The 22,543-nt window shown below is 38.6% G+C and overlaps 1 protein-coding gene across 1 annotated transcript; it reads right to left on the minus strand.

The window, feature by feature from the left end:
• Window positions 1–8,158: 8,158 nt before the first annotated feature.
• LOC128740905 (uncharacterized) lies at window positions 8,159–19,832 on the minus strand. Its single transcript, XM_053836481.1, has 4 exons — window positions 18,620–19,832; window positions 18,012–18,544; window positions 17,884–17,954; window positions 8,159–9,965 (listed from the first exon to the last, which is right to left on the minus strand). The coding sequence occupies exons 1-4, from the start codon at window positions 19,830–19,832 to the stop codon at window positions 8,159–8,161; spliced, it is 3,624 nt and encodes a 1,207-aa protein (XP_053692456.1).
• Window positions 19,833–22,543: the final 2,711 nt, after the last annotated feature.

A 22,543-nucleotide genomic window follows, 5' to 3' on the forward strand; every position in this document is an offset into this window, starting at 1 on the left:
ATATGAGCAGCTCTAGCGGATATCGGATAACCAATCTCGGTGGAAATTGAAATCGTATATCGACAGGGAAGGAAGCACTCGTGCGAACGCTGAGTAGTAACGAGAAATAGCCTTATCCGCCTTGAGCGTTTGTTCCTATATCAGGGTTGGTTCTTGATGGCTTGACGATTCCTCAACCAAGTGAGCGGTTGTACCCCAGATTAGGAGCGGCTCACGACAGCATCTGGTGTCTCGGCACTAACGCTAAGATGGCAGCATCATCACGTACCTCTGGCAGGCAGTGTTGCCAACCGGTTTTACAAAAATCTGGAAAACGAGAATAAAAATGTCTGGAAAGTCTGAACATGCATACACGCATGTTTGTGACCGCCATGGCGAATGTTCCGATTAACTACCGGAAGGCCGCTCGCAAGGGCGTAGAATTATTTTGCAAGTAAGCTAATATAATTACCTTCCATGGGAAATTTATCAAACTCAATTGGCTGTCTCAGTTTTTTTTATCACCATCCGAAAAAACATTACTACAAACATTCAAGCAAATAACGAATCGGAATATTCGGTATCGACCTAGGCAACGAAACAAGAACGACGAATGGAACCTACCTCGGTACTTGGAACTGCAGTTCGCTGGATTTCGTAGGTGACCATCGGGTGCTGCTTGAACAGCTTTTAACCAACTTTTAGGGAAAAATTGGGTTGCTGAAGACCAACAAAGCCACCGGTTAGGACCGCCTACCAGAGCTTAATAAACATGGCCAAGAAACGTTGGCAATGACTCCACACTGGGCTATTTTCAAGATTTGGGACGAAGAGAAGCTACTGGAGAAATGGATGGAAAGAATTGTTTGTCCAAATACGCTACAAAACGCGTGATCGATTCGCTTGCTGCTACTATCACGGTATAACGTTGGTAGACACCGTCTCAAGGTACTCTCAAATATCTTGTTTTGTCGGCTGGCATCAATAGCACATGGTGTCGTAGGGAATTATCAGATGGGTTTGTCTGACACGCAATAAAAAATCTGGCAAAATCTAGATTTATCTGGCATAATGGTGACCGTGGCACTATGGGCCATAAATTGAAATTTCGAGACAAATATATTTGCGGTTAAACGGCGTGTCTCAGCTCAATGTAGTCTTCGGCAACTTTGTGAATGAAAAAATGATGCATCTTTTGAAGGGGTCGTCCAATATTTACGTGTTACTTTAACAACAATTTAAGTAATAACTTTTTGAGTAAATTTTTTTCACCTTTTTGGTTTCAGAATATTCAAGATAAACCAATTTCAAGTATTTTTTCTGAAGATATCAAACATCTACCTTTTACCCATTTTCAGCAATAGACCTTTGTTCTTGTAACATGTTTATTTCAACAGACAGCTCAATGTGATGTTCTATACAACATTTTGCACATAAAAGAGGAATATTTTTGCTGGAGACTGTTTGGCTTTTTCTGCATTAATTAATAAGATATAATTGTTTTTAGGCTAAAAACCGTTTGATGAAAAATGTGTATTTTTTCAAGGGTGTTGTCTACGGAGAAGTAAAATAATAAAATATAGCGCATCTTCCTGCACTGTTAGGGTGACAATGAATTCACCTATTAGGGTGATAAAAACTTTTGTTTTCTTAAATAATTTAAAAAAAAAGTTTTTTTTCCAAAAGTTGCAGAAAATACTAAAATAAGAAACTTTGCTGAATAAAGTAACCATCTATCTCTTAGCGGTTACGAAATATAATGATGTGTTAAAAAGAGCATTTAAAAATCAATTACACTTAATAACTTTGTACACGATTATTTTATTGCTTTCAAATGTTCTACAAAGTTATTTAGTATGTTGAAATACATATTTTCTGTGAAGGCTGTTTGACGCTAGGGCGCATATTTATTAAGTTATAAAATGTATGAAAAAAAATCCGCGCTATTCCCAGGTATTCCCAGCCATGGTATTCCCAGGTATTCGCTGAAATACACATTTAGGCAGATAGCTTTAATAATTCCCTACAACTTAGTATGCAAACTAATTGCAGATACTTGCAGATGGCTAAGATATTCGAAATTTTCATCAGGCGGTTTTTGTCCTAAAATCAGTTATATCTTATTAATTGATGCATATAAAGCAAATCAGTCTTCAGCAAAAATATTCCTCTTTTATGTGCAAAATATTTTCTAGAACGTCACATTGAGCTGTCTGTTGAAATAAACATGTTACAAGAAGAAATGTGTTTTGAGGGGTCGTTTATAAACAAAGGTCTATTGCTGAAAATGGGTAAAAGGTAGAAGTTTCATATCTTCACAAAAATTACTTGAAATTGGTTTATCTTTAATATTTTGAAACCAAAAAGGTAAAAAAAAGTTTACTCAAAAAGTTATTACTTAAATTGTTGTTTAAGTAACGCTTAAATATTGGACGACCCCTTCAAAATATGCATCAAATTTTCATTCAAAAAGTTGTCGAAGACCACATTGAGCTGAGACATGCTGTTTAACCGCAAATATTTTTGTCCCGAAATTTTAATATCTGGCCCATAGTGCGTGGGTGGACTTCATATTAGCAAATCCACTACAAATTTTTATGTATATGTAGAAATGTGGGGAATACAACTTGCCCACGCATCACATCTTCATTGACTTCAAAGCAGCATACGATACGGTCGATCAAAACCAGCTACGGTAGATAACGGCATGAAAACAATTTTCCAGACAAACTGACGCGACTGATCAGAGCTACACTGGATCGAGTGACGTGTTTCGTGCGCATCTCGGGGATATTTTTGTTTCAACGACCGTTAGTCGTATTTCATTTTTAACATCTGGATTTTCGGCATCTTTACATTTGTTGTTAATTTTTGTGGCGTTTTAGATTTGCTCGTGATGGTGTTTTTTGGCGTCATTTGTAGTCCTTTTTGGCAAGTTTTGTATTTTTATCGTCTTTTGTCTAATTTTCATTGTTTTTTTGTCTACTTGTCATCATCTATTCGTCATCATTCCGTTGTCTTTTCGCTGTCGTTTCACCGCCTCTCCGTCTTCATTTTGTTGCCTATTTGCTGTCTTTTAGTTGTTCTTTTGTCAACTTTTCTTACTTTATTGCTGTCTTTTCGACGTCTTTTCGTCATCATTTTGACATCTCTCTATCGTATTGTTGTCGTCTTTTCATGGTTCTTTTGTCATTTTTTCATTTGCATTTTTTCATTCGTATTTTTTAGACCTCTATTTTAAGAATTCGGTGACTTTTCTTCGGCGGCTTTTTGCCGTTTGTCGATTTTTGTATTGCTGTTTTGGTGATTTTTCGTCAACATTTTCTTGTCTTTTCTTCGATTTTTTCATCTTTTAGTCGGCTTTTGACGTCGTTCCGACGTTTTTGTTGTTGTCTTTTTGTCACACTTGTATAAATTTTTTCGCCGCAATAAAACGGGTTATCGATTCATTGCCTTTTCGTCGTATTTTCTTCGTCATTCTATCGTACATTCGTTATCTTTTCATCGTCTGTTTGCATGTTTTGTAGCGTTTTTAATATCTTTTATCGTCTTTTTATGTTTTTGAGTTATTTGCGTTATATTTTAGTTGTTTTTTCTCAACTTTTCATCATATTTTCACCATCAGTTAATCGTCATTTTTTGATTGCATTATTGTCATCTTTAAACCAGTTTTTCGATGTATCTTAGTTATCTTTGCGTATTTTAGTCATCTCTTCGACGACTTTTTGTTATGTTTTCTAAAGTATTAAATGTTTAACAGTCTTTAATTATCGCGTAAAAATACTAAGGCAAATAGAACAAGGATTTCAGTTCCTTGTTTGTAAATGACATTCTTATGCGCTTGACAATAATAAGAGACGGCTTAGTGGTGTAATTGGTTAAACAACACGCTCAACTAGAGATTGGGAGCTGTGAGTTCGACTCTCAACTTCGCTAAGTCTATATTTTTGGCCTATTATCAAGAATTTTCAGTTTGCCTGAATCTACATTTCTCGCATTAAGCATTTATAAAGCCGACTGCTATTCGTCGTTAGAAAAAAGAAAAAAAAAGAGGTTTTGAAGTTCTTTTGCACTATTCCTTAGTGCAAATCATATTAGGAAATGTTAAAATGTGCGAAAAAATACAAACGAAAATACTACGTCTTTTTCCCGTACACCAACTAGAAAAATATTAGGATTTTTACTGATATACATACGTCGCAGTGGCGCATTTTGCCCCGACCTAGGGTTTTTTTTCTAATTCCCGTCGTAATAAGTAAAGCCATTCTAATTTTCAGCATTTGTTGGATGGATTTAATAAATACTTCAAAAGTTCTTGTGCTGATTTGACTAAAACACACTTACCTTCCGATCCGTGAACTTTGAAATCACTGAAAAGCGACCATTAAAGCATATTATTGAAATTACACAACTGACTTTATTTCTAAAATTCATCGTACCGTTTTAAAATCCGTCCATAAAAATTTTTCATCGTCCGAACTAAAAATCACAACAATGTTTACGAAGCTAACGCGCATATATTTATGTAGAACGGCATGACAAATGTTATTCTACAAAACGAGAGTCATTTTCATTTATGAATGCGTGAGTTGCGTGAGTTATTTTCATTTATGAATGACGGAAATTAAAACGATTAGTCGACTTTGTCTTCTTTGTCGCACGAAAAAACGTAGGAAATTTGGCTGGTAGGACTTCTTTAATGATAAAAAGCATTTAAATAGATTTCAGCTCACTTTGATTGATCGCATGTGATAGACAACAAACTGAAATATTAGGGAATAACTAGTTTTGCATTGTGTGTCATAAAAATGCTGATATTTTTAATAATTTGTGTTGGATCGGACGGGAATAGGCCCTAGTACTTTATGTACTCGAAGCTGTTACGGAGGTCATACGCGCCCTTGCTGTGTACGAGCAGAAAGTGCTGGGAACGATATTTGGCGGAGTACAAACTGAAAGCGAAGAGTGGCGAACGTAAATGCATCACGACGTACAAGCGTTACTTGAAGAGATGTTCCCTGTAAACAAGAAGGGTGATAAGAGCCGCGTAAAAACTATCGAGGGATTACATCCTTGTGCTCCAACTCTAAAGTGCTCGAAGTAATCGTGTGCGAGGCTTTCTTCGCTAGCTGTCAACTCTACATTTTTTCAGACCAGCTTGGGTTTTCCCCAAAAAGGTTCAGTCTCTGCGAATCTTGCTGATTTCGTCTCGTTTTGCCTGCATGATCGAGAGGATCACGGTATCTTCCTTGCAAGACTTGAGACACTGAGAGTTTTCTCACCGTTCTACAAGTGGTTACACTTGTACTTAACACACCGTAAGCTGAGTGTGATGATTGGGTTCGAATTTTCCAACTAGTTCGGCAAGATCTCTGGCATACCACAGGGGAGCAACCTGGGACCACTGATCTTTTCTCATTTTTGTAAATGAACTATCAGCTCTGCTGCCACATACTGATTTCATTATTTTTACATCATTTAGAACATGTATGTGTAAACTAATCGATGTTTAAGCATATTTTTGCCAAAATCGAAATGCCATTATACTTGTAAGAATCAGACAATTGAACTTATTTGTATAAGATTGTCATCGTATAAGCTTTATTTATTCAACAACAGTTTTATGGCATCGCTTAATTATTCAAATTTTCCTAAATGGTACACTGCGTAAGAATGAGTAAAACAAACCCTATCTAAAATCATTACAGCTAGTTCGTTTTCATGACCTCGGCAAATATAAAGGAATATAAATGAACGCCACGTAGAAATTAGAGAGGTCCTGTTGATGAGAATAAGTTCCTATATTAACTTTTATTGCTTTAGAAACCATTGCACAGTGGTCCAGCAGCGAAAATTGAGTGGAAAGTTTTTTGTGGTTCAAAATAGCTCCCTACAATGTTCAGCAAAGTTGTACAACTCTAATAGACAATTAATGCGAAATCAACGACTAAGTTTCAGTTTGGCTTGTAAACACATAATCCATAATAACTTTTTATAAGAAAGAGATAGAAGAATAACTTCTTTGACAAAGTTGTAGCTAAAGATTATATAAGTAACTTTGCTAAAGACATAGTAGGCGTATTTCTAGGCGTTTCTAACTTACATAGTGTTTTATAAAAAGACCTCTCAAAAATCACTTTTTCGCTGATTTCTTCAAATTCAATGGTTTTATTGCATCATAATGTCTTACAAAGTTGGTTATCTTATCAAAAGACATATTTTTGTAGAACATTGTATGTTGAAAACTCATACGTATAACGAGTTCTAACGTTTTTCCTGTGTTTTTTTAGTCTTTTTTAGAATAGAATATCTCAAAAAGGGGCAAACGAAAAAAATCAAACTTGGCCGTTTCTGAAAGCTTGGAGTTTTATCTCAAACATATGTGAAAATAAAAAACTGGTTTTTTCTCTAACTCGAGTAATTTCAGTTTAATTATTTCATGTTTGACCATTTTCTACTATGCAGTATTTTCTAATATCTTCTTGAAGACGATTAAAGTCAACATGTAAATAGTAAAAAAGAAATTTGTCGTACCATGACACAATTTCTTCTAATTGCCACGTAAAATAGTCTTCGAACTCCGGATAAGTTAAGAGATCTAGTTTTTTGACCTTGTGCTAGTTTTCGAACCACTGCTGAAATATTCATCAAATAAGTTTTTATAACGGAAGTTTTTACAATTGTTTATTGTCAAGATATATGGACTTCGCCCGTCCTCCAATCCATACATATAAATATAAATTATAATACCAAATACAAAATAATATAAAATGCAGTGGTATTAGTGTACATGTAATTGACCTCTCAGAAATAGTCAGAAAGTTTTTTCTTAATAGTATCAGTCGACATGTTTAAGTTTAGTATGTTTCTAAAATTGTTCATTAGCTGCATACAGCGGCAGGCTGGTTCATTGCGCGCGTAGTTAGTTCGACTGTGATTTAGAGTGAAGGGCCGTGGTCTCCATAGAACTACTGTACTCTGGTTAGCAGTTATCCTGGATTTCAAATAATCACTGTCGTATCGTCCTCTCTGCAAATGGAGCTCAGCACCAGCTGTTTTTGATAAATATCTATCTTACAATTTTCATTAATTTACAAATAGTCATGGAAATCTTCACTTGGATATATGCACATGCAATTAAATTTTATATTGATATTTCTGATTCTAGTCTAAAGTAATCTTTCAAATTACTTTAGTGTCAGAAAGCTGAGAAGTCTTGAAAATTGATGTCTTATACGTATTCAGGAACAGGAACATGACTATGATCGTAGTAAAAAAGGAGGAACATTTTCAAGCAAATCCTATTAGAGTCCTGGAGTTTTTTGTCAAAAGATTTATAAAAAGTTATTATGGATTATGTGTTTACAAGCCAAACTGGAGCTTAGTCGTTGATTTCGCATTAATTGTCTTTTAGAGTTGAACAACTTTGCTGAACATTGTAGCGAGCTATTATAAAACGCTTAGCCGCAAAAGTAAGTTTCCACTTAACTTTCGTTCCTGGACCACTGTGCATTGGCATTACCAACACGTGCCGTGCTCCTGATTTTCTATGCAACTTGTTATAATACTATTATAACATGGAATAGTGATTTTCCTAATGAGTGTAATACGCAAAGTCCTTTTATTTTTAATTTTTTTAATTTTTACTTGCATTTACTTAATTTTTACTTGCGCATAGAGTCATGCGCGACATGACGTAAATTCTTTTTTGGGAATGAGGAACTGTTTGGTGTGAAAAATCATAAACTGGAAGAACTGGCAGGTGGGGCTCGCATCCGCGTTCTTTTTTTTTGGTACCCAAATATTTGTTTTATGAATGTGGAATCGACATCCGAAAACAGACTGCCCGTTTCTATCGCACTGATCGAATAGGTAACATTTTCTATCTTCTCAGCGGTAGAAGCAGTCGAAGAGCAATCGAATAAAAAATTATAATAAAAAGGCGGGGCAGTAATTTAGCTAGTAAAACATTCGGGTACCAACCGAAAGAACGTGGGTGCGAGCCCCATCTGCCATTAAAAGACCTAACATATTTTTGGCCTAAATTTCGAAATTTTCTATTTAGTTCATCCAGTTTATTATTCTTCGCACCAGACATTTCGTCACTCCCAAAATTTTTTTATTTTTTATGGCTGGTTGAACAAAACAATTTTGTCACACATTTCGGTTTTAACTTTATTCAATAACACCCCGGTTTTGCAATCCATAGCGATTCCACTTTCAGTCGCAACCAATCGAGGGCACTAAAGGAACAGGATCCGTACGAGTTAAAATTATTTGGATAGTAAAATCTAGAATTCGGTCCCTCCGGGTACCGCTGGACAGCCACGGTAGCCGCTCGCTTCGCTTCCGGCTGGGGCTGGTGATCCGCGTTGTAATAATAGTAAGTGTACAGTGAACTGGCGTTTGTCGCAACCGTGGAAACTTTAACCGGAGTCAGCCGCTGAACTGTACCGATGTAGCCAATCCGGTCCTGAGCTGCCGGCGGCGGTTGACTGCGAACGTACCGATAGGGACATGCCTCCTGGTAGATGTCCAACACGTATCCTTGCACGTTAGTGAACCGGTTGGCTCTACTAAAAACACGAATCGATTTCGGAAAATTGTCCCACTGACTGGTGTAAACCATACCGGTTCGACAGCCACAGATCCGACGACCATCGATTTCCAGAAAAGCGTCACTGCAGCCGGACCGTTCGTCTCCCAGCAGGAAGAATTTGAACGAGATTATCAATCGGCATGTGTTCGGCGAGTAACGATAGATTTGGTAGAAGCAGTCCCGATTGGCGGTAAAATAGGACGGAAAGTTCGGACTGACCAGGTAGAACCGCTTGTGGTTGAAAACGTTACGACAGCAGCGTTGCGGTGCGACTGGTTGTGGCGGCAAAAAGGGCGGTGGTGGTATATCCTGACGCTGTGGCTGATCGGAACTGGTACCGTTCTCGGCCAGCTCGTGCTCGGTGTCTTTAATGGGAGGTGGATAACCCGGGTGAGTTCCTCCGATCGAGTTGGTTCCTTCGTCGTTGTTGGTAGGATAGTTTGGGTAGTTCGGGTAATTCGGGTAGTTTGGAATGGTTGGCGTGATTGGATTTGGATAATATGGAGTGGCCGGATATGGATAGTTAGGGTTGGTAGGCGTTATCGTTCCGGGAAACGAAGGATAATTTGGATAAATCGGGTAGCTTGGAGTTGATGGGTAATTCGGATAAGCTGGGTAGCTTGGATATGCAGGGTTGGCTGGTTGTGGGCCTCCACCATTACTACCAGGATAATTTGGATAACAGTTTGGAATATAGAAACATGGCGGAAGACATTGATTCACGGGGTAGGATGGAGGTATTGTTGTTGCTGGAGGGAGGTACCCATTGTTGCCCGGATTAAATTCCGGAGGAATGTCCTGTCGATTACTGACAGCAAAGCTTGTTTTCGGCGGCAAAAGTTCTTCGTCTAAGCTGACATTTGGTACTGTAGTTTCTTCTGCCACCTGAATAGTAGTATAAACCGTGAAAGCCGTAGACGAGTCAACACCTTCAGTATCATCATCACATGGTAGTCTGGTTACGACAATTCGAAATCCTCTGTCAGCCCCCCATCCATCGGTTACAAACTTCACTTTCAAAATTCCGTTCGTTGAATTGTACTTTTTCGAACCGATCACTGAACCACACAACACTTCATCATCTCCGATGACGAACCGATCTTTGTAACAATTCCTCGACGGTTCTAATCCAAAATCCAAGAACTGAAAATGATACTGGTTACTGCACACGAATGGAGACTTAAACGTGTATTCACAATGCAGCTCATCGCCATAATTTTCTGGATATTCCGGGGATAATATTTCACTTTGCAGCCTTTTGAAGACTCCACCACACTCAACAGAACTGCGCTCTCTGGCAACATACCAACTAACGCGGGAATAATTTTCGTTTTTCTCCAGTTCTTCGAATAAGTTTATCATCTGAAAGTTTTCATCCTGTGCTGCACTGAACAAAGAACCAAACACAATCAATTCTAGTAAACTTAGTAATAAACATCTTCTGATTGAGTTTCCGATTAGCATTTTAACACTGAGTTTCCCGTTTAAACGACCGTAAAACATAGCTGGTTTTAACTGCAAGACTGCAACACTCGTAGGTTGAGCGGATCAAACTTTTTTCATTTTCGCCCTAATATGACCGCGCTGGGTGGCAGTGGGACAAGACAGATGACTGCGAGCACGACCTAAACCGGACTAAACGACGGCCGAAGATGAATGACAAACTTTTAGTCACTCATCAATATTTAAAACTGCTTGCTCACTCGGTTGTTTATCCCAGCGCAGCGACGAACGGCAACTTGGGCTTCGGTTGGAAAACCAAACAAAACTGTCAAGAAAATGATGACGAAAGTATCTACGGTACAAGCTAGGTACACGACGCTGGTACGCTCGCTCCGTGGAAGGAAACATTTGTGGACCGACATAAGTTAAACCTTTGTTTGATCTATGATGTGCATGATAAAAAAAAGCCGTTGCAAACTTTATGGTTATGACACTTCCGCAGCGACTTGAAGTTGTCGAAATTCGTGTGTCTTGTTGACTGCTGCAGATTTTAGCTTGGGGAATTTTCGATTCGACTTGAGCAATTTGCATGTGAAGTCGTGGAAATGTTTTTACGTCATGCATGGCCTTGAAACAGTTGTGGGAGGCAAGAATCGCACTAGAAGCGGGTCTGATTATAGGAAATATTTCTGTAAACTGCAGATTAAACATATTTTCGATTGAAGGAACACACTTTGTGCAACGTAATATTTTACCGCGTTAGTTATCTTTAAATTTTTCAAAATTTAATTTATTCAGGGAAAACAGCCCTTTGATTTCTACAGTTCAAGTTTCTCGTTATTTTAACACAGAGTTCTCATTACATTCGTTATCTTCAAGTAGACGTACTGTAATATACTCTTTCAAATATTAATTGATTTAACGTGTTTAAGTGTTATTGGATGAGATTTCTTTTGGAAGTATATTTGAACATCAATCATTAAAATTTTTCACACCATTTATTGCAGCCAAATTTACTCACGCGTATTGTCATCATGTTAAATACCTACGAACATTTTGTCAACATGTAGCATTGTCTTTTCGTTTTTTTTTTCTTTCTTGAAATGGCAAGTGAAATAATCGATTATTTGTACCGAACCCGGTTACTTTAGATAAGAATTTTTCATCTACTAAACTTTTTTTTAATTTCAACTCAAGAAGTGTATCATTAATTAAATAATTGCTAAATTAAGTATTGCTATGTTTTGTATTTAGGCCAGCGCACTCCCGATTCGCTGCGAGTCATAAGGACCACTTTTTGTGTAACAAACAGTATTAACATAAGCACGCAAATTGAATTATATTAATTTTTCGTCTTATTCTCTTACACGTTTTACCTCTTTTCTATTCTGCCTTTTCTCATCCCCTTCCTATTTTTCCCCTTTTTGCTCTGTTTTTCTTTTTTTTCTGCACCGGTTTCTTGGTTTCCGCTCTACTTACCATCCATTTTTCCTCTTTTTCTCACTTTTTGCTTCTTTTCGTGTTTTGTGTTTCCTGTTTAATTACTGTTTCTGTTTTTCTACGTTCCAGTTCCAGTTCCAGTCCAGTGTTCCAGTTTTTCTTATTTTTAGTTCTCTTTTTCTCTATACCTCTCAATCGTTTTTGTTTTTTTTTTGTATTCCGATGTTGAACAGCATGCAGGATAAATCGTCACCTTGTCTTAACCCTCGCCGCGTCTCGCGAAAGGACTCGAGAGTGTCCCGAGATGCGTTCGAAACACATCATTCGATCCAATGTAGCTCTGATCAGTCGGGTCAGTTTGTCCGGAAAACCGTGTTCGTGCATTATCTGCATAGCTTGTCTCGATCGACTGTATCGTATGCTGCTTTGAAATCAATAAAGATGTGATGCCTGGGCACGTTGTACTCCCGACATTTCTGCAAGATCTGCCGCATAGTAAAAATTTGGTCCGTAGTTGCGCGAGCCCCCATGAAACCCGCTTGATAATTCTTTTTGTTTACTGTTTACATTTGTTCTCTCTAATTTTATTTCTGTACCTTTCTTGCTCCTTTTGTTTTCCTCTTTTTCTGTACTCGTTTCTCCATTTTTCATCTTCCGTATTTTTCCCTCTGAGTAGTTCCAGTTCAAAACACTAAAAAAGGCCGTTTTGGCTCGACTATTTTTGATTGGAATGAAATTTTCCGGATGTGGTGGATACCACGCAAGAATTCATTTTCCACTAAACTTGATTTTTTCGCCAAGAATAACTTTTCAAAAGGGCGTATTTAGAAATGGGATTACTTTTTTTTCAAAAAATCATATCTTGGAAACTACTTATTTGATCAAAATGACGTCAAAGGAAAAGTTAAAGTTTGGTTCATGAGATAAGGTTGCCAAATATTCCACCCTACGTATTCTTGTATTAGGAAACCCGAGTTTTTCAACTATAACTTCGGAACAACAAAAAATTGTATGATGGAAATTTCAACAAGAATGAACTAGTTCAAGAAAATTCCAGGTGACAGAACAAAATGTTCATTCAAACTTCATTAAAGAACAAATCCCTTGCCAAATCAAAAATTTGCCGGGCACCTTGCCGCGATCAGAGACTTTGTAGAATTTGGCGGGAATTTGGTTCAAAAATTGTTATCGCCGAGCAAGACCCTTTCACAGGGAACCGATGTAGATAACAGCTAACGGCTGTTTCGCTACTGGATTTAATAATCGCTTTACGATTTCTCTTGATGAGGTCAATGTTGATTATCGTTTTGTTTACCGTAAAAAAGAGTGTCGGATCAATCGCGCGATCTTCCTTACGCAATCCGAAAGCCAAGCCGTCTGGCTAATTTCCCACATTTTGCAATCTGTTTAGAGTCTGATCTATGTTTGGTAGCCATGCGGAATAAAGTTTCTGGAAGAAAAGTAATCGCGATTTTAAGTTTCAATTGCCAGAATCAATGTAGGCAAGCGTGATTGCTACAAGTGGAGGGAACCAAAGAGAAGATCGATAACCACGAGAGATAGTGATTGGGTTCTGTTTTGTGTAGACAGCAGTGCTTATTGTAAAAGTTGCACAATACGGAAAGTCGATAGCTCCAGGTGAATGGCTGATCGGATATAGCCGAGGTCTACTTTGTATAGACACAATTGTGTAACTAGTAGAGAAGAAAACAGAAGCCACTGAAAAGAATTATTTGTTAGGTCCTACCGCCTATCATAATGGCAATTCAAGGCATGTTTCCCGCAACTGCTACCAGGGCATTGAATGGCGCTGCATTTGCTTTTTCAGGCCGTCCATAATTAGTGGTTCATTATTTTTATGCGTATACGTTCACTATTGTAGCGTCAATTATGCATGCAAAAGCTCACCTTGCGTTCCGATTGAAATTAGGCTCCATTCACTGTTTTTTGCTCAGTATTTGCTCTTTTGACTACAGCGCCTCAACAAAACAGAATTCGAAAAAGTTATGTATATACGGAAATTATAGAGTTATTTATTATCTACAGTATTGTTGAGGTAAGTAAAGTTTTATCCTTTGTATTTGTGGCGTTATAGAGCTACATTGTCGTTGATAGAAAAAAGAGTGCTCTTTTTGCTGCCAATGGGGTAGCAGTCCCATAGCGCATGAATACAAAGAATAAAATTACAATATTTTCAATAACATTGTAAATAAAAACACCATTTTTCCGAATTCACTGAGGTGCTGTAATCAAAAGAGTAATAAACAATAAACTTGAACAAATAGTGAAAAAAAATTTTGTGTAGTATTTTGCGAGAAGAATAAACTCTTACCCGTTTTGTTTTCTGCATTTTAACCTACTTCATATATTCTTTATCTGTTTGTGCGGATTCAAACGAGGCAAATGTCAAATGAAAAAGTAGATCGATTTAACTTTGTTGCTATACTGCCCATAAATGAAGAATGGGCTAACATGCCACGGACGTTAAATTGAAAAAAAATGCAATTGTATTACTTTTGTCTGTAAAAGAGTTTTTACACGGTAATAGCAACCTGTTTAATGTGCATATTACTCCTCATGTATGCCGAAGCCATGTCGTTGAATTGACACAGCGATATTTGTGGCCAAATTCCCTCCGGCGAGCATTTTTAACGCAGCAGCCATTTTTTCATTTATAAGCATAAGGAGAGTTGACAATCCTGGGAAAAATTTAGCTAGTGGTCATAAGTTGTCAATTATCTCGTATTGGTCAGTCTTCAAAATGGCTTTAAACTATTTAAACCAATACGGAAGCACAAGTGAGGAAGAAGTGGACGACGAAACAACTAATCCGTATACCTACCTCGAAGAAGTTGCCAATGAAGCCTGAGGTTCAAGCGTTTGAAACTAGAAGGAAGACGCAGCCTCACCATGCATCTTTAATGGGAGCTGTGAATCCTGGCGTCTAGGATATAGCTGCCAAATAGATAAAGGAACCTGTTGTTTCGCTACTGTGAAGTTGGTGGGTTTGTCAGTGTTCACTGTCATAGACTAAGTTCTAAGTTTTCGCTACACTGATTGTAATTGCTATCTGTCTACTCACCTATGAAGATGTTTCCAACCAGACGATCAAACAAGGAAAGAGAGCGCGGCAAGCTCGCAATGCAATTTTATACACCAGATCTTACTACTACAATCAAACGCCAATAAGGAATTGAGAGTAGTACAGGGTGTATCTTACACGTTTATTTATTCACATCTTACATATTCCCCCACCAATATAATCTTCCAAAGGTAGCAGACACAATTTTCCAATTGATCGTTTGATTTCGCCTTTAGAGGTTAATAGAGTAGCCACCCGTGTATTTCCATCAGGACCTGGGTAAATCTTAACCACACGGCCAGATATCCAAGAAAATGGCGGTAGGTTCTCATCCTTCACTAAACAGAGCTGTCCAATTTCAAGGTTGGGCTGCTTGACTGAAAGTCTCTTTGCTCGTTGCTGAAGGTTGTTCAAATATTCCATTTTCCATCTATTCCAAAACAATTGCGTATTCTTCTGAACTTCTTGAAAACGAGAAAGTCGGTTGCTTGCTGTTTGAGTTACATTTTCGTCCGGAAGTGCAGTGATCGGCCCCCCAGTCAAAAAATGTCCAGGAGTCAAAGGATCCAAATCTCCAGGATCATCTGACATTGGAGAAATTGGTCTTGAATTTAAACATCCTTCGATTTGCTTCAGAAGAGTAAGCATCTCTTCATAAGTGGGTACCATTGATCCGAGAACTCTTTTCATGTGGTGTTTAACGCTTTTTATACCCGCTTCCCATATCCCACCAAAGTTGGGCGAACGGGGGGGGGGGGGGATAAACTGCCAATCAATTCCTTCATTTGTGCAAAATTGCTTAAGTTCAGGTTCCACTTGAGAATTAAAACGTTCTACGGTCTCTTTTAATTCGTTCTTTGATCCTACGAAGTTGGTTGCGTTGTCACAAAAGATAGTGTGGCTAACACCCCGCTGACTGCAAAATCTTCGAAGAGCCGCAATGAAACACGCGCTTGACAGCCCACTAACTAGTTCTATATGAACTGCTCGAGTCGCCAAACAAATGAACAGTGCCACATATACCTTTAAGCATTTATTAGTTCGTACTAGGTTTTCCTTTATAGTGAAGGGTCCTCCGAAATCCACTCCACAGCACTGGAATGGCTTTGAGGGATTCATACGTTCCTTTGGCAATTGTCCCATTATTTGTCGAAGGGTCCTGGGATCATTTTTAAAACATGTCATACATTGGTGTACAACTTTTCGTACCAGACTTTTACCATGAAGCGGCCAAAATCGCATTCTCATCATATATAGCAAAGTCTGCATACCAACGTGCAAATATTTGAGATGATAGTCTCTGGCTAGTAGAATAGTCAGGTTGCATTTGGAAGGAAGTACGATTGGATGTTGCTGATCGTAACTTAATCCAGCTGCCTGGAGCCTTCCCCCTACTCGAATAATTCCACTTTTGTCTAAGAAAGGACTGAGGGTAAGCAGTGTGCTTTGCCTTGCAACGGGCTTTTCGCCTTGTAAATTCTTTAATTCCGGCAGGAAGTGTTTTCTTTGTGCCATTTTGATTATTTGAATTTCGGCTCGTTTTAGTTCGGATAAATTTAGTGCTTTGAACGATCTTTCCTCTGTCGGTCGTCTACAATTGTATGCAAATCGCAAACAATATGCTGTAACCCGCTGCAGTTTACCGAAACTGGAAAAGCGATTCATCAATGAATCATCAATGTCTTCTTTGAAATGTGGTTCCTCTGGTTGAGGCGGTTCAGTTTTACTAGTGAGTACCATTCTCTGTGAGTGGTCATTCCAATCTCTTTCTGATAGAAATTGCGGTCCATTCCACCAAAGCCGACTCTGGATGAGCTTTCGGGTTGATGTTCCCCGTGAGATTAAATCCGCTGGATTATCTTTTGAGCGGACATAATGCCATTCGCTTGATGGTGACTTTTGTTGAATAGTTTCAACCCTGTTAGCAACAAATTTCGGCAATCGATGAACTGATTTGTTAATCCATTCCAAAATCACTTGGGAGTCTGTCCAATAATAAATTGCGTTGATTGGAATATTAATAACGCCTCTTACCTTTTCCATCAGCTCTACCAGCAGTGTAGCTCCCCGTAATTCCAGCTTAGGCGCTGTATTGAGCTCGTTCTTGTTCTTCTTATTGGAAGGGGCTACTCTAGACTTTGAGCACAGCAATTCTGTGTGGATTTCCTTTTCACTAATAGTCCTCACGTACACAACTGCTCCATAAGCTCGTTTAGCAGCATCAGCGAATCCATGTAGCTCTACACGATGGTTTCCATCAACAACTCTACGTGGTAGCGTGATTCCGCTAAGTTCTGACAGCTGTTTATAAAACCAACGCCATTGTTTCATAATTGAATCCGGTAATTTTTCATCCCAATTGACCTTTTCAAGCCAGATATCTTGCATTAGCAGCTTTCCGTTTACAACAATAGGTGATAGCATGCCCAAAGGATCAAAAATTCGTTGCACTTCTGACAAAACATTTCTCTTTGTGATATGTTCGTAATCGTTTACTTCACTTGAAAAACCAATTAAGTCTGCTTTTGGGTTCCATCTCAGTCCCAAAATTTTAACAAATCTTTCCTGGGGATTTTCAGTTTCTTCACAAATAAAGTTTGATTCCCACTTATGTAGTTCGAATCCTGCACTGTTCAGTATGGTATCGAGTTGTGTTTTAATTAAAATAAGTTTTTCTACATCGTCATGTCCAGTTAGAACGTCATCCATATAAAAATCATTCTCAAGAACTTCACAGGTTTCTGGGTACTGTTTCTTAAATAAGGTTGCAAGCTCCTTCAAACACCGTGCCGCAAGAAACGGAGCTGAACATGTTCCGTATGTTACTGTGTTTAAGCGAAATGTGCTAACAACATCATTGGTTGAAAATCGCCAAAGTATCAATTGTAGTAGACGGTCTTTTTCGTTGACGATAATTTGTCTGAACATTTTTTTTATATCTGCTGTGAACACATACCGAGGCCAACGGAATCTTATTAGAATATCAAAAATATCTTGTTGAATTGAAGGTCCCGTCATTAATAGGTCATTTAATGCGACACCACTGGAAGTTTCCGCTGAGCCATTGAAAACGGTTCTGAGTTTTGTGGTGCTACTTTCGGGTTTTATTACTGGATGATGCGGAAAATAATACCTGACTGTATCAGATTGTATTTTGTCATCGCTGATCATTTCCATGTGACCTAAGTCTAAATAATTCTTCATGAATGATATGTATTCATTTTGAAGAATCGGGTTTCGTTGGAATCTTCTTTCCAGTTGGAAAAGTCTTTTCAGAGCTGTATGCCTGGATTCACCTAGCTCATTGGCATTTTGTTTTAAAGGCAGCCTTACAACAAACCGGCCATTTGCATCTCGTTCGGTGGTTTCGACAAACAATTGTTCGCAGAGTATTTCTTCTTCCGACCATTTCTGCATGTACAAATTAGTAATTCTTCCATTCATAAATTGATTAACCTCTCCACTTACTCTCATTCGTGTGACATCTCCTCCTACCAGCCACCCTAATGCACTGTTCTGTATAGCTGGTAAATGTTGGGCCAGTTTTTTATTTCCTGTACGCAGAATGTCAAACATCACTTCTGCACCTAACAGCAACTGCACCGGTCTGCTCAAATGAAACTCTGGATCTGCCAAATTTATATCAGAGAGATCCCATTCACTGATATCTATATCCTCCTGTGGCAACGGCCCAGTGACATAATCTGTAATCAACACTTGGATGGTTTTCTGATATTCCGAGATTTTTGCTTTAATAGTTATGCACGCCTGTTTTTCTATTTTGTGCATACTATTTCCAAGCCCTATTATCTTGGTCGTAGCATTAATTATTTGAGCCCCGCTATGTTCAATTAACTCGGCACTTGCAATGTTGGATTGCGAACCAGAGTCCAATAGGACCCGACATGGCACAGGCGGGTTTCCATTAGATTTTACTTCCACTAAAGCTGTTGGGAGAAGTGATTTGTTTGGCCAGAAGTGATCAGACTTTTTTTGATATTCTGTAAGCATTTATTAAAAATTAACGCAATATTTAGTTAGTACATATTCATGACAAAGGATTCCAGTTTACTCACGACTCTCGTGCCGGGTATCTCGACCATTTGTTCTCTGTGGTTTTTCTCGATGTATGGTTGTATGATGTTTACCACCACACTTGAAGCAGCCTCGGTTGCGACACTTGTCTGCCGTGTGGTTTGACTTCAGGCAGTTAAAACATAATGCGAATCGTTTAATCAACTTCACCTTGTCCTCCAATGACTTTTGCTCGAATCGGTGACACTTTCCCACGTAGTGTTCTGCTCCACAGGCAATACATCCTAGCGCGTTATCAGTCCTAACGGTCATGGTTCTTACTTCTGGGCGATACTTTTTCTGTTGATGAAACTGATCCGATGTTTTACGCTTTTTTGGCATTGCATCTAACATTTGACATCTGTCCAACACAAATAGTTCCAGTTGATCATATACGGGAGGCGAGGTTCCTGATATGGAGGATTCCCATTCTCGCCGAGTTGCTACGTCTAGTTTATTCGACATGAGATGAATAAGAACAGCATTCCACGATTCGACTGGTTGATATAGTATTTGCAAGCATCTCAGATGTTTTCTAGCTGAATCAAACAAATAGCGTAAAGCAGATGCAGATTCCTCCTCCACACCTTTTAACTCAAAAAGTTCCTTTGTGTGTTTTTGTACTAGTAACTTGGGGTTATTATAGCGTTTAGTAAGAAGCTCGTATGCAATAGCATAATTCGATTCGGTGGTTGGCAGCGAGTCGATTATTGCTAGGGCTGTTCCTCTAAGAGATAATTTTAAATATTCAAATTTCTGAATGACAGCCAATGATGAGCGATTGTGGATCATTGCGTTAAACTTGTCGTACCATTCGAGCCAATTTTCACTGTCACCGTTGAAAACTGGCAAATCGACCGACGGAAGGCGTACATTGTCTCTACCTGTTGATTCTGACGTAGTTTTCTTATTGGCAATTGCTTTTTCAAACAGTGCCAGTCCGCTCACGTATTGCATCTCAATCGGATCTCGCTTGATTGTTTCGTCGGGAATCCATTGCTCTAAATAACTCTGTGCTAAATCAAAATTTTTGTAGCACTCTTTTAACATTTCTCTTCTAGTTTCCAGTGAGAAAACATCGTTCTTATAGGACTCAATATTCCCGATTATTGCATTGATTCGATCAACTGCATGATCTCTTTGCATCGCGTATCTGTCCTGTTCCGACTGAACTACAATAACCGGATGGTTATCTAGCGTATTAATCTCCTCCATGTTATTTGCGTTAAATCTATGAAGTAAACCAAATATTACTAATACTGGTCTCCTGTTATCAGTCTGGTATAAATGTTTTGTCAAAGGCACTAGTAAGTTGAGAAAAATACACCACAAGCACTGACCCATGCGTCAGCCTTGTTTTCAGATGATAAACACAAGCTCATGTAGTCATTCAGCAACCCGCGTGTTGCTTCAATTGAAATATAGACGACCCTCGTGTCATCCTAAATTCTTACCCACGTGTTAGAATTATCTAAGTTTGTTTTTATATTCTTATTGGATTATGTCTCACGAAGAAATGTATGAACTGAACGACCCTCGTGTCGTTCCAACTAGAAAGCGATGACCCGCATGTCACGCATTTTCACTTGGTTTCTAAAAATCTTGGCTAAAAATCTCATCGGACTACTATTGCCTTTGACTCAAACACACAATAACCGTTATCGTTGCTCCTTTGCGTGCACGACGCATCCGGCTCGAAGGACCACTTTATGTAATTGCTATCTGTCTACTCACCTATGAAGATGTTTCCAACCAGACGATCAAACAAGGAAAGAGAGCGCGGCAAGCTCGCAATGCAATTTTATACACCAGATCTTACTACTACAATCAAACGCCAATAAGGAATTGAGAGTAGTACAGGGTGTATCTTACACGTTTATTTATTCACATCTTACACTGATTATGAGACCTGCCGCCTAGGAGCTCTCGGAGAGGTCATCTACCTGGCTCTGTATATCGAATTGTACGATGCGGTATTGCGGTATTAACCGTTACCTCTGGTTTTATTATGCTATTAGGTAATACCAAGAGGATACGAGTCAAAACACGCTTATAACTATAACACTCAGGGCTGTCATTCGCTCACACTATGCGCCCAATGTTCCAATATTATGCCTTGTTGCACAGAGCGATTCGGCAACACACCTCTACAGCTAATATGCACACAGCGTACGAGCGAAAGCGGAGTGGGAGCGAACGACAGCACTCGGTGAAAATCGCCCAGTGAGTGACCATCCAAACAGCACTTGGTGCTGCCCTTTGCCACACTCCGTGCGGAATTAACGCAAAAAAATTGTTTTGTATTTACAAATTTTCTGCCCTTTTAAAAGTGAAAATACACGCTGCACCAAACAACTAATATGGTCTATGCTAAGTTAGTACGGATCAGGCGACACAACAGAAAAAATGTTTTTTTCAATCACAACACTTCAACTGACCCAGCGCAGGGTGTACAATCCAGCCGCGCAGAGTGCGGCTCTTGGTGTGGTAAAGCACGCAGCAAATTTATCACTCTGCGTTTGCGACTGCCTTTTCCTGGTGCGCGTAAAACACGAAAGAGCGTGTTTAGCAAAAGAGACACTGAAGGGAATTTGTGGGCGAACACACACCGCATGGCGAGTGTTGTGTTGTTTAAGAATGTGTGTCTTTTGGTCTGCGCTGCGGTTTATGCCACCTCTGAAACACTATAATAAAACTGTTAATAAAGCAAATTTATTGTGGTTGCTTATATGACCACAATAAAACTAATTGGCTGCAGCACGTCTGTTATAAACTTACCGTTCGTGTGATGTAGTTAAAATTGTTAAAATTGTTAAAATTGATCTTATTATGGTTGCAGATTGTAACAAATCTGTTACCGCCATCCGGGGTGAGATTGTGCCAAAAACCAAAAATGTTTATTTGTGAAAATTTATTATATTTATAGAAACTGGTGACTTAAATTCAAAATGATGATGAACATAACATATTTATTCATAACTTAGAATGAAACACAGATAATATTAGCAAACTATTTAGCCTAAACAGGGCTTCAAAGTTCGCGATCAAAAATACGCGGAAATAACGCTTGTAAAAAATGTCCCGCATAAACCAACCCAAACAAGAAATCGCATCAACTTGCTATCTTGAAGGTATATAAACTATTCATTTACAATGTATTGAAAGGTTGTTATACGTTGGATAAGTTTTGATTACGAAAATAATATTTTTCGAAACTTTGTACTTTTCGAGCTTCACGGGGGTGAGATTGTGCCAAGCCATACCCAAGTAACAATTTGGGTTTTATTACAATCTTATGATGGCATTTTAGACCAAAATTGGTCTTCAAGACCACCATAAGGGTACAATAAAACTCGCATTGTTGCTTGGGTAGTAATCGATCCAATTTGTGGATTTCACATACACAATAAAAATACGTCAGTATACACCAGCACACTCACATTCTTTACTATTGAGCACAATATTTTGACAGATTAGATTGCATCATCCATTTTGGAGCAAACAGCATCATAGGTTTGGGAAATAATTTAAACTAATTTTTATTTTTTCTCAGGAAATTTCAGGTACTTTGAATAAACACTCAAATATAAGACGAATATATTATACCGTGTAAAAACTGCCAGTTTTAAGTAGGGGGGAGGGGGGTGGGATAGGCCACATGTACTGCGGCCGCGGGTTCTCGAATGAAGTAATGGTTACTTTTGTTAAATGATCAAATAGGTATGCCCCCCTAGGATACACCCCTTCATATATCTCCCTCTTGTTAACCCTAGAAGCGCTACTAGCTATTTAAAGGCTGTGCATTGACTATGAACTCATTTTTAGTTATTTCAGACCTCTCCGGGTTATTTTCGTTCAGACTTTTTCTATGATGCGTTGTTTTTGGCCGACCCCCTGCCCCTAATAGTCCACTTAGTTCATGGACG

This window comes from Sabethes cyaneus, chromosome 3 (genome assembly GCF_943734655.1).
Source record: "Sabethes cyaneus chromosome 3, idSabCyanKW18_F2, whole genome shotgun sequence".
Classification (NCBI taxonomy): domain Eukaryota; kingdom Metazoa; phylum Arthropoda; class Insecta; order Diptera; family Culicidae; genus Sabethes; species Sabethes cyaneus.